Source organism: Parasteatoda tepidariorum, chromosome 1, assembly GCF_043381705.1.
Source record: "Parasteatoda tepidariorum isolate YZ-2023 chromosome 1, CAS_Ptep_4.0, whole genome shotgun sequence".
Lineage (NCBI taxonomy): Eukaryota > Metazoa > Arthropoda > Arachnida > Araneae > Theridiidae > Parasteatoda > Parasteatoda tepidariorum.
The window spans coordinates 56510632-56524711 of NC_092204.1; the positions used below are offsets into that span (position 1 = coordinate 56510632).

At 30.3% G+C, this 14080-nt stretch overlaps 1 protein-coding gene across 1 annotated transcript in view; it reads left to right on the forward strand.

Moving 5' to 3' along the window:
- LOC107442001 (inactive tyrosine-protein kinase transmembrane receptor ROR1) overlaps positions 1-14080 on the forward strand; it is a 232347-nt gene that overhangs the window by 89909 nt on the left and 128358 nt on the right. The window contains exon 2 of the mRNA XM_071185519.1: positions 5286-5370. Coding sequence (XP_071041620.1) covers positions 5286-5370 — 85 coding nt within the window. The remainder of the gene's footprint in view (positions 1-5285; positions 5371-14080) is intronic.

Genomic DNA, 14080 nt, shown 5'->3' on the forward strand with positions numbered 1-14080 from the left:
ACTTAGTCACACAATATTTTTCTAGACATCGTCGTAGTTCTTGCTAATAATTTTATTGAAATCGATTGCTAGAACAAAGATAAGACTCATTTCTAAGTCATGGTTTTGTTATCAACTAGTATTACCATCTTATATATAAAAAGCTTCTCCTCCTCTACAAAGCAACGAAATAACTCTACTAAAAACAAAAAGTAGAAAAAATAATAATAATAAAAAATTTGAGTCCGTCAATAGACAATCATTTTCTCAATAAATGTTGTCTTTTGAAAACATGTGTACAAAAACTGCATTGGCAGCTGTTGAAAAAAAAATCCAATAGATTAAATTTCCAATTCTCAAACCCGTAACAAAACCATTACTTAAAAAGCGCACAAAAACGCAACCATTTAAAACTTTTCCCCTAAAAACGGCAAGATAAAAAAATATTTTATGTATTGATCAATTTTCCATTTTGTATTTTTTGTTCTACACCACCTCGTTTCAGTCAAAGGTATAGTCAGATAACGCCTTTTTTAAAACGCGATACAATCTGTGGAAGTTCATTTTCTTGGGGCTTAATACCTTATTTTCTTCACTTTATTTCGATTCCCTTTTTCATTATTTTTTGTTTAAGCAAACTTTCCCCTCCTTTTTCTTATGATTGTTTCAGTTTGTGTTCGTAAATATAGATATATAACTACCTTCATATAGCCACAGCTGTTAACGGAATATTGATTAGTTGTTGTTTTCATGATCGATATTTAAGTTTTATGTCTTCTTTTCCCAAACGTGGCTTCGAAGCTTCGCCTCCGGCGTACAATGCATTAATATTAAGTCATTATAAATAACTGTTTTTCTCGGCGTGATAAATCTAGATTTTAAATTCTAGTGAATGCTTCTCACGGTTCGACATGAATACATAATGTGACTTGCTCCATATAATTAAGATAATTTTCATATTTATTCACAACACAGTTTTGTTTGGCGAGAATAACAATTGCATTTTTAATTAACTGAGCATGAAAATAAAAATTTAGGAATGGATTGTGTCTAGAATTAAAGGAACAAGTAAACAATATTTTTTATTGAGAAATGGAACTATTTTTATTCCTGGCACGAATTTGGAAAGAATTTTATGGCAATATTTTATTTAATACATCCAAATGATTTCTTCAAATATTAATAGTCTATTTCGAATGATTGTCAAATACTGCAGTCATTGTAAATTATGCAAAAAGTATCAGTGTAATATCTAAAGTTATATCTATTAATTTTTGATAAGATTATTTATACAGATTTGCTTTTAGTTTTGAGATAATTTATTTAATGTCCACAAAAATACTTCTATTTATTTCTTTCTATCCTAAAAAGTCACAAGGGCCACCACTGACGCCGCTGTTTTGAGGGATATATTTTGCTTGATTGCGCAAAAACTATAAAACGTAGGAACTTGAAATTACGATGGTCCGTAGAAAAATGTATAAGGAATTCGATGGAGCAAATGAAATTACGATTCGATTGTTAGTTCGAGACTTATTAGCTGTTAAACTTGCCAAAAAACATGTTCATTGATCTACTATCCGTTAAAATCTAATTAAAGAGTTTAAATTTTATGAGCTAATAAGACCATTTTGCATTATAATTTAAACTAACGTTTCTGTCGAAATTTCTATTTGCTCAAGCTATTGCAAATTTTAATACTTTTTAATAATCTTTTTTTTTTTCAGTTTTTTTTTTTTTGCTTTAAATATTGACTGTTTATTCATTGTTGTAAAAAATTTATTTTTCCCTCTCGAGATATTTCTTTTTTTATATAAATTTACTCTTGAGTAGATGTCAATCAAAACTAGTAAAAAAAGAGAGACAGAGAGATTACGTTCTGCAAGATATTCACCTTTTTCCCGACCGTGCTTCGTGTTCTCCACGGTAGAGGGCGGTAGTATTTGTAGAGGTAGTTTTAATTTCCGGTAGAAGATTCAGGTAGAAGAATTTCTGCTGGTGTAAACTAAATTGCGTCAATCCACATCAGGTAATTGCATATCAATGTAGGATAATTTCCCAAAGTACTTTTTTAAATATATTCTCTTTTAAAATCTGAGGAACACATTTTTTCGCAAAAAAAACATAGAAATTTAATTCAGAAAAACTGAGTATTCCGAGTCTATGCAAACAAATCCGAGACGTCACTAAAAAGAAATAGTCCTGTCAAAGCTATGACATCAGAAGAAGACCTCAAGACTTCCGGTAGGATTTTTTTTCTTCCGAGGACAGATGGAGAATAAATCATAACATTTATGGTGAAACTTTCAAAATAAAATAAAAAAAACTTGATAAATAGCGATAAGAAGCTTTTCCAATTTGATTTGTTATAAGTTTCGTCAACGAGTAATATTACTTCTCATTTATTTCTTCCTATTGAGACACACACACACATTCTGTGTTCTTAAAGATTAAATTTTTTTTTCCAAGTTCAGATTATTATTTTTCATAACCTGGTAACAGGATAACTGCAAGTGACTTAGTGTGGGTATCTCGATCCTGATTGGTTGTTGAAGCGTTGCATTTTCTTACGTTAGCAACTGCTCTTTCCATTCTGTTTCGAGTAAGCCAAGATCAAGTATTAATTCCCTTTAATTACATGTTCTTTCACAAAGATATAAATTCTTTCACTGTATTTTTCTTACTTAACACAAAGACAGGCACAAAGCCGTGTATAACATAAACAAACTAATTATGCATTGAAGTTGCCAAGCCCTCAAAGCAAAAATCATGGCTACTATGAAATACATAAACAAATAATAAAACTAAGTTAAGTAAAAGATGTAGACAAGAAAGAATTCTATTTCAGCAAATTTCATGTGCGATACGACACAGTATTTGATTAACTTCAGATTAATTAACATTCTAGTGGAGAAACTCAGATCTACTTAAACACGCGATCAGCTGGTCCTGACGTCAAAGGTCACATGTGTGGGTATCAGTAATCTTCTTCTTTCGTGAAGTGCAAGTACCCAATTATAAATTTTTTTAGGATTAACATGTAAACAAAATGTTCTTATATGAAGCTAAAATGATTGTATAATTTGAAACCAAAAAATGTTCTGTCTTTTAGAGAAATATTGACGCTTAAGAAGAACGAAACAATGATGAATATGAATCAATTACAAGGGTTAGCAAGCGGTGGGAGCAGAGGGCGGAGCCTCCTAATGTCATAGGAAATTCGATTGCATTATTGAAGAAACAGATCAAATATTTTTTTTTTTTTAAGAAAAATACATTTGAAATTTTGAAGCCTTCTAATGAAAAAAACTAACATAATATTGTTACGCTCTGTAAAGACCACGCTCTTTCTATAAGATATAAACTTTTTTTTTACTCAGATTACATTTTAGATACATTTTACTTTTACTCAGTCTCATCTTTTTAACATCTGGTTACTTTCACAACAATTTTTTTATTGAAAAATATTTCTATTGAATGTCAAACCACCGACTCACGCATAGATGGGCGTTTCCTGAAACATTATCAAAACAGAATATTACGACCAAAAATATGATTCATTCGAAAATATGATTTATTCGAAAAATTGTTTCATTTGAAATTGCAGATCTTTTCAAATAAGAATAGTTTTCTCATTGACATTTTTCTAAATTCACAGCTTTTAAAAATCTCTTCTATCTATGTAGATGTGCTTTATAATTCTTGCGTCTATTGTTTATTCTGGAAGCTCTGTACGTTAAATACGAACACAGTGATAATGAGCATATACATTTTATATAAATGTGTCTGTTATTATAGTGAAAAAAAATCGTAAAAATCAATCTCAAATTGTTGTTTTTTTTTTACTTATTTTTATTACCTTCAATATTTTTCTGAAAATTATCATGTACATGAATCATAATATATATTTTTGAAAGAAAAATCTTAAAAGAATTTTCCGTATAATTAATTATTCAGCTAAATTTTCCATTCTATCTGTATTTAGCAAAATATTCAATATTCATAATATTATCTCTATTCAAGGAGAAAATTTATGGTGATAAATTTTTCTCGATGGCCAAAATTTTGTTTTTTATTCGTTAAATATATCCTTTAAGCACGTATAATGTATTACATGATGAAATGTTGAAGAATAAGTCGTAGAAAAAAATCCAGAGAATTTTTAGTATTTAGGAGAAAAATCACTTTTCGTTTATAATAAAACGACACTTAAAAAATAAAATAAATGTTCTGGAAATGCAAGTGTTACCTTTTAGAAATATACTATGTATCTGTGAAATAATGTAAATTCCTTCCTAGAGAATTCACATTATATAAAACTTTTAAACTGGCATGAAATCATTAAGCCCTGTTAAAATTTCTATTCCAAAATAACGGTGAAATAACCAGTAGCAGTCTATCCATCCCATTAACCGTAAAGTTTACGATAAAGCGTATTTTTTACTTTTGTGGTTTTGAAACCGGTTACATTTAGTATGGTTATAAAACCATGAATACAAAGCTATGCAGTTTTTTCACTATTTACTACTAACAAGGTTTCAAGGTTTTGAAACCGTTTACATTTAGTATGGCTTGACATACATTTAGTATTAGACATAAGTTTCCATCATAGGGTTCTTGAAAAGAAAATTTTTATAAACATTTCTTTTCTAAGTTAAGACCCTTAATTTAATTTAATTAGCTTTACAGTTCATAACATATTTTCCCCCGTAAGTTTATTTACTTTAACAGCATCTTTCGATGCTCTTTTTTTAATGAGAATAAAAAGCTCCAGCATGAGGCAAAGGTACACAGAGAAAAAAATTCTGGTAAAATTATTGAACGGTAATGACATTTCTGGTAAAAAAACAACATAGTTTCGTTTAATAAAACCAAAATATACGGTATTTAAATCATTAATTTTTTTAAAATTTTTCCATTCATATAATAACAGTTTGTCAGGAATTCTGATTTTCAAAATTATTGTTTTTTTTCGTCTTACTCATTTAGTAGCAAACACAAAACTGAAAAGTAAATTTTACCGAATAAATCGTTTTTATGCCTTGCTTTAAGGTATGATAAAATTACCAAATTTTACCACATTTATCAGCTTTTACCACGTATTATAAAATCATATTTTATTGGCAATTTTACCAAAATCGTTATTGAAGCGCTACGGTAAAAATTGCCGAGCTTTTGATGTTCCCCAAAAGCCAGAAAACACAGTAAATTTTACTGTATTTTCGCAGTTTTTATCATATTTTTTCTCAGTTTGTTATAACTAGATAGATTTGTTTTATTATATCAATGTGTGTTGTTTCTTTCAGAATTGGAACTGCCAGCTCAGAAGTCTCCAATATTAGAAAAAATGGTTGATTTTGGGGAATCAACCCGAGAAGTAACTATGAACGAGTAAGTATAGGTTTAGTTTAAATAATTAAGTAATTTGATTGATTGTTATTAAGTCATCGTTGAAAAAAATCATTAAGTACGGAAAATTTAGCAATAGGTTATTTTCCGCGACAATTTATCGACAAAAACTTTGAAGTAATAGGCAACTCGAAGACAACACAATTCAACTGAAATTGATTTGTTATTTGTTTTCGTGTAAAATTGCTCTTAGTTCTTATTATCTAAACTTAAAAGTTTAATTTGCCGTTGCTTCAGATTTCTCTAAAAAATAAGATGTGAAATTTTTAAAGGAACCAAATTCTACTTTTTTTTTGATAAATCCAATCCAAACCTTAACTGATTGCTAAAAGAAGACAAAAAAATAATTAAATCAAAAATTAATATATTAAAATTAATACATTACATTAAAATTAATATTTAAGTTTCTTTTAAATTTCGGTTAATTTAATTTGTAAATAAATAAACAGCTGCATTGATGTTAGAATATAGGACTCCTTTGTAAAGAAAAAAGTAAAGTTTGGTGCACTGTGCAAAAAAAAAAGAGATAATTAAATCGCTGCTAAAAGCTATTAATCTCAAATTTATTGATGTTCCCTCTTAATATGCTAGAATTATCTTAGTTTTCATGTAGCTCTTTACGTGCAATTTTTGATGCATAAAAATTTTACTTAACTTTTATAAATAACTCTTACAATGTACAAATTTTCAACAGCAACTTTCTGTTACGCAATTCGCATTTGAACGTTATTTTCGTCTTAAATTGTTGTAATGCTTCGTGTAAGAAAACGAAATGCGTTCCAGAAAGTGTCTGACTTTGATTAAGGAAGATACTACAACTGTCAATAGAATATGGCATTGATGGGTTCAGGACGATCATATGCAACGGTTGTTCTAGATTCCAGTGAGCCGCCACAACCAAAAACCAAGAAGATCTTATCTTATCTGCATAACCACAAGGAGTCGCTCGACTGCATAACAAAATCTAAATATAGAAAATGTAGTCGTTGGCATGACAACAAGTTTGTGCTCAAATATTTTGACAACTTTTGTAGCAATATGGACTTCAGTGTTGAATCCAAGGCTTCTGCTGCCCTTGACTCTGCATCATAGACAGCATAACCTTTAGCGAATTGATAAATTACCAATCTGAACACATGAATGGCGGTGCATCATCTCTTCGAACGAGTGCTGGGTCGGTTCTTAAAGCCATGCTGGATACATCCTTGCTTGGAAGCATCATGGAGAGGGCATTTTGTCAACTTACATTCTGCATTGTCATACTGGTCTATCACCCACACTGATAGATTCGCCACGACTCATTTACTACTGTGTTAAACTGTGCCATAGTGCTAAAGCTGTATTGCCTGTGATCCCGAAATTGGTATGCAATATCCGTTTGACTCCTTATCCAAACTGCTGTTATTTCTGCAGAGGGGATAACTTTCGGTACTGATTTCTCAACATCTATCAGCCCTAATTGCCTGAAAATTTAACCACTTGCTCTTTCCACTATAATGTATGTGTCCAAAAATACCATTCTGATATTTTCATTTTTATCAGGTGTAGCTATTTTAATGGCTGCAGTGTTTACTTAAAACGCTTGGCACAAATCAGCATTTCTGTCAGAGGTGGCAACTTTTGGTACTGATTTCTCAACATCTATACGCCCTAAATTGCAACAAATTTAGCCACTTGCTCTTACCATTATAATGCGTCCAATAACTATTATTAAGTTATTTACATTGCTACCAAGTGCAGTAATCTTAATGGCAAGCTGCGTATACGTGCAAAACGTTACATAAACCATTAACTTGATAAAATTAATCTGAATCTCATGTTTCTTCCTTACTTTATTTTTTTTAACTACGGTAGTGGTCAATCATTCACTTGGATTCCATGTATCAATTCTCTTGCATAAAATCATTTTATGATTTCAAATACTATGCATTCATATTTTAAAAACAGCCGGGAATTTATGACTGTGAAGTTTATTTTTTGAATCATTTTTCACTCTTCAGTGAAAAACTAATAAATAATAGCTTAGCGTAACATTACAACCTACTAGTTTGTTTCGTTAAAAGTTTACATTAAAAAGATATTTTACAGAACATGGGAAACATTAATAAAAGTTCATAAAAGAATTTCACGAGACAGTTCTGAAATTTCGTTCTTTGCAAGTTAAAGTCATTATCTTCAAATTTAGCCATCTCAAACTGAAATATACTGACGCTTCTGGCTTATTAAATTGGTTTTAGCCTGTGATTTATAACACTTGTCTTCCCGTTCCTTAATTAAGCCCATTGATGTTTTCATTTTTTTCCTGTTAAAATAAATATTTAATCAGGTATTTAGGCGGAAACGGCGTTCTTTCTTTCGATTTGGCGTGTTTTTTATTAATTCTTCGGCGGGAAATATTAGTTTTCTTTCTTCTTGCAGTAAATGGTCCATTGTGGGTTCTATTTAATACACTTTTCTTTAGCTGGCGGTTTAAAATTTTCGCTTCAGAACAATGTGCAAATTTATCATTCGCAAACATCAAATTAATGTTATTTTTATCAAAAGATATCTTAAATGGATAAAAAATGCAGCTAATGGGATGGAATATTCATTGCGTTGCTAGTTGATTGATAGTGATTTAGTTCTGCATTTAAAATACAAAAGAAAAAGCCCAACGTAGTTTTATAAAAGTATTTTGTTTAACGAGTAGTCATTTTATGATTACTTTATTAAAAAGAAGCTTCGGAATTTCTAGTGGTTTATGATATTTTTTTCTTGATTCTAAGATATTAATGATGAAACAATAAATTGCTCTAAAACGAAAAAAAAATGAATATTATTGATTTTTTAAAATCATTTCAATCTCTAATGATTCTTAACTATAATGTCAAAGTTCAGGTGAAAACTGGAATTGTGAAGAGAAAGTGAGTTGATGCATGTTTCTGAAAGATTGTTTGTATTATTCTATGCATTTAATTTTTAATTTTGTAAAAGCTTCCTTTTTGGAAGAAAAAAAAAGATACCTTGTATAAAATATTTCCAGATTAAGGAAATAATTTGTGAGTTGTATGAAGTTTAAATATTAAGCTCATAATATAAATGTGAACGTTTAACACTAGATTAACGGATAGGGCCTATTCGACTTTTTTCGCTTTTTGTTGCTCTGTAATTCAAAAAATAACTTACTGAAAGTGTTGAGTATTTTTGACTTATCATAATTTGAACCAATTTAGGTGCTTATTTAATCATGCATGTGTTAGTGTCATAGAAACGTATTATATAGAACTTTATACCTAGAATGAGGGGAGGGGCCAGACTGGTCCCTTAGGTATTTTGGTCGGTAACCCATAACCCCAAGGTAGTTATTGGCATAAGGTACCCTTTGCTAAGTATAAGGTAGTAGAGTACCATAAAAAAACAAAATAATTTTAGCATGCATATAATTATTATTTATGGAGAAAAGGATATTCAGTTATCTAGGAAACTAATGCTTAAGTATAATTGAAAAATCAGTGTTTCGCTTAATTTGCACTTGCACTTTGAATGTTGGCATGTAATTCTCGCGCACGATATGTGTAACACAGAATGAAATCATTTGAAACCATTATTTTACCGGCGTATATTCGCCAAGATTGGTTTGTATGGCCAGATATCAACATTGACAATGGCTCGGTTAGTGAAATTAACTCTGTTAGTTTCCTACTGTAAGTCAGTTCAATTAGCTCTGTTAATATACCTTCAGCACAGCAAATCACAGCTATTTTAGTCTTCAATTTGAAATCACGGCAAAGTACACATAATTGATCCATTCTTCCAATGACGACGACGTTCGGATAGGTTGGTATTTTATTTACGTCACACTAGAGCTGCACAATGGGCTATTGGCGATGGTCTGAGAAACATCCTAAGAAAAATCCGAAGGCATTGCAATATTGATCCTCTGCAGAAGGGGTAAGAAAGAAGAAATTATCATATGACAAAATGAAATAAACAGATGTAAATAAAAAAATATAACAGAAACACGTTTTACTAAATAGAACTAATATATATTGAATGTAAGATAAAGATATGGATTTCATTAAAAAAATTTATATATCTACACAACTGCACAGTATGAAAAGATTTCGAAATACTAATGTAAAATCAAGCAATCCTATCCTTATTGTTTACCTAATCATTTTTATTGAAATTAAGCTACAAGAAAAAACTCAACTTCAGAATTTAAAAAAAGGAAGAAAAAAAAGTATTATTCAGTCATACTGTAAATATAATCCTACTGCACTGAGGAAAAATGTATGGTTGAAACTACAGTAAAATTTACCATGTTTCTCGGTTTATGGAAACATCGGTAATTTTTACTGAAGCGGTTTGGTAAAAATTTTGGTGAAGTTAACAAAAAAAATATAGTTCTTACCATATGTGTGGTAGTAAATGAGTTAAAATGTTGTAACATTCTGTATTTTATCATGATATCTAAGATCATGCATTAAAACCATTTATTCGGTTAAATTAACTTTCCAGTTTTGTAATGATTATTAAATGTGTGGTAATTTGTCTTGATGGTGTAAACTGTTGGATAAGTAATTCGAATTAAATTAAATTGATTGATACTCGGTTGGAATTCGAATTAAATTGTTTGTTGATACTGATTTTTTTTCCTTTTCTTTCAAAAAAATTATCAATAACACAGGGTCGGAAATTACTAAATTAAAGTATACAAGTTATTACTTTCCCGTTTTAATGAAGTTTTATTATGTTAAATTGTTGGTCCTGATAAAGATCCAGAACTATAATTTTGAAAAGTAAATTTTTCGGTGAACTGTTACTATACGAACCAAAAGATTATCATATGAATGTTTCATTAAGTAAGTATATTTTGATTTTATTAGCCAGTGCTATGTTTTTTATTCATTAGTATTAAAAATGTCATTACTAAATAGTACGGTAATTTTACGAGATTTTTTTTTAGTGCTAAGTAAATAAAATTGTGACCGAGATATTATTTTAATTTACCATAGAATGTCAAATATTCAGACCTACAGCATGTGCAAACAGCTTCCTTTAATGTTTCTACAGACCACAGCTGTCCATTGGACGAGGAGAAACTTTAAGAAAAGTTTCGCGATGATTTTTGAGTGGATAGACTTTAAGCATTATCGTTCATGATGTAACCCTACAGGAGCAAATCGAAATACACTGAAGAGCCATTGCATTATGACCACCCTCCACCTATAACAATGGGCTCGACCAGGTTTTCATGGTTTCTCGCCCAGGAACAATGTTTTCATGGGGCACATTAAGACCCATAATCCTCATAGAACAATCCCTGACGTCCGTAAGCTACTTGAACATAGTTGCAGACCAGGTTCACCCATACATGGCAACAGTTTTTCTTGCGGGGGATGGTGTTTTCCAACAGGATAATGCACCATGTCATAAGGGTCGAATCGTCATGGATTGGTTCGAGGAACATTCCAGTGATTTTCAAGTCATGTCTCCCCCCCACCCCACAAATTCACCTGACCTTAATCCAATAGAGCATTTGTGGTCCTGCTTGGAAAACCAAATTCGTGCTGCCACGCTACCCCCTCGCAATGTGAGGGAATTGCAGGACCAGTTGGTGAGTGCTTGGTACCAGATACGTCAGACTACCAATCAGTACCTTGTGGAATCAATACCACGGCGGGTGCTAGCAGTTTTGAGGGCTAAAGGTGGTCCTACATGTTATTAGCAGGGTGGTCATAATGTAATGGCTCTTCGGTGTATTGCAGTGACACTAAATTATAAATTGTAGAGTATCAACTCTTTTTCAATTTGCATTATGAAATAACAATTTTCTTTTAATATTGCTAGAGGGCTCTGGTAGCCGTACGTATTAAAAAAATTTTATGATGACTTAAATATGATCGTCCTCATTATTTCTTCGTGCTTATAACTAAAAAGCTATAAATTAAATATCTTAACTAAAATTAAATTAAATAATAATATGAGTGTGAAATAGAAAGTATAAAAGACATAGAAAGCAAATAAATGTTTTATTTGTACTCTCTTCAAGTCAGATTTCGTTTATTTAGTGAAATAAAAAATTAACTTTTAAAGAAATCCTGTTTTTTTTTCATTAAAAATATTTATTGGCAGATTTAAAAAAGAGTTTCTTCAGATAATTTAACTTAAATTGAGTTTTTAAGAAATCTTACTTTTTAACCCCAGGCTAAATCAGATGAATATGTAACCTTTAATACACACTCTCACTTGACGTTTTCATCTGATTTTTAATAATTTCTATAAACATGGAGTTTTTTAGTACCAGTAATTAGAGTTGATATTGAAGCGTGAGTTTAATTAGCAAAGAATGCATGTCAATCCCTAGGAAATTAATTAATGTTTAAAATAGATGGAATACTTTAAAAATAGAAGAAAAAAATGTTCACTTTTTTTCCTGCTTTCAGCAAATTGCTTCTATCCAGAGATTCTTCTTTTCTATCAAAGATAACAAGTATTTTAAAATCGTTATTATTTTTTATTTAAACGAATTGGAACAGCAATTAGCGGTACTTTTTATTGTTGAAAATTTTTATCTGCTTTTTTTCACCTCAGTCAGTTTCTTTAATGGGCCATCGGGCAATTAGCAAAAGCAATTTACATCATTTTTGAGAATTTCAATTGTTAATTAGGCAGGATATATTTTTGCTTTATTTAATGAATATTTAAGGTGACAATTTTTAAGTTGAAGATTATGAAAGAATTTTTTTTTTTAAAACTTGCTTTGACTTTTATAAAAGAGTTTTCGATAAAAGAAAGCGAAGAAAACTTTCGCAGTTTTACTTTTTAAGAAATAGAACAAATACATGATATTCAAAAGCAACTTGGTCCATGCATTGTTATCTCATTGTTATTTAAGACGATTTTCTCTCTATAAAAGACCACATGGCTCAATACTTTCAGAAACTAAATAAAAACACAGGTATACATATATATGCCCCATGTCACAAATGCTAGCAAAAAGAAAATTAGATACAGATATGACGCAAATGATTACAAAAACGCAGGAATCACATAAAAAGTAAAACTTTTTCAATGTATTAAAAATACATACCCCTCTCACAATGTTTAAAAACGTTTTAATTTCCTCCCTAAAATAAATGTTCATTGTTTCTTGAATCTTTAAATATAAGAGTATGGATATTCAAAATCTGAAAAATATTGTCTCACTATAAGAACGACATGCTTCTGAACAATTGAACAAAACTTCAATTTCTTAATGTTATTTGTTCATTTGATTAGTTTTATATTTTTGATTATATAAATGGATTTAATTTGAGCGAATGAGAAGATTTTTTTTCCAAACGATTATTAAACCTGTTTTACCTAAAATTTCAAACAATGAACTCTAAGCATTTGCAATATTTTAAGAGTATACGCTAGTGGACGATTGTTAAGGGTTGATATAAAGCGCAGGAAAAGCAATTGCTTTTGCATGCCAAGTGAAGTAAAATAATGGCAGACCTTACAATTAGAATAATTTATCTTACTATGAAAACCAGAGAGTGCTGAAATGTATTAAGGGGACGAAATTGTAATTTTTTATTGTGTGTTAAATGTGTGAAAGGAAAAAAAACTTCTTTTATCATCCACTGGAATTCTAGAATAAGATGTCTACACGAGATATGTTCACCATAGAGGGTTAGGTAAGATTTGTCACGTTGTGTTATGCTTTGCAAACATTATTCAGCAGCTGTTAGGGTAATTTATCCCATTGTTTTATCAGTGTAGTGATTAGGGCATCTTTGTTGGGGTTTATCCATGAGATAATCTAACAAAAGTATGCTAAACATTTTCAATTGAATTCAAATATGCAGAATGTGCTGGTAATGCGAGGCATTGAATATCTTCGCTTTCTAGATATTTCTGGAGCACGACCATTAGACGATTGTTGCGTTGTCGTTCTGGAAAATAAGTTTTTCATTGGTACCAACGCTTAATATATCAATGTCAGGCATCAGACCTTCATTTATTATATCGTTAATCATAGTCCGAATTGAAATATAGAGCGACGCACGACCAGACAGCCAATGTCATGATGCTATATGAAAGATATTGGTACCTTTACATTATATTTGCCAGACTATATGTATACCCAATCTCACATTAAATCAATTGTCATTAGAAATCAAGTAGAGACAGAACATATTTTCTTCTGATACACAAGTTCAATGGTCTTCTCTTAGCAAATTCTGTTTCCCCTATATTAATAATTTAGAATTCAAAGTATGGATGAATGTGAGTTCAGATAAACCAAGAGTAAAATTTCAACCTTCAAATGCTAGAAAATATTCTCAAATTTAAACAAATTAGGGCAGGATTATAATCCCATTGGGTAATGGAGGCAATTTATTTGCATTTAGATTTTTCGAAATAATTTTTACTATTGGAAGCTTAGTGGTTTATTCTTGGTTTATCTGCTCTTTTTTTTCTTCAATTCTTTACGTTTTAAATTACTAATGTTGGTGAAACCGTATTTGAACCAAAAAGTTCCTTCCGTTCTTTTGAATTATGAGGGGTCGTAGTCAAAATTTTTAAAACGAGGTTCAAAAAAGAGGCTCCCTATAAGTTCCTGAATTATTGTCAAAATGTTATTTTTATTAATACGATGTTTTTTGCTTTGGAATTAATAGGACAAATGAGATATTTCTTTGCAGTCATTTATAAACTT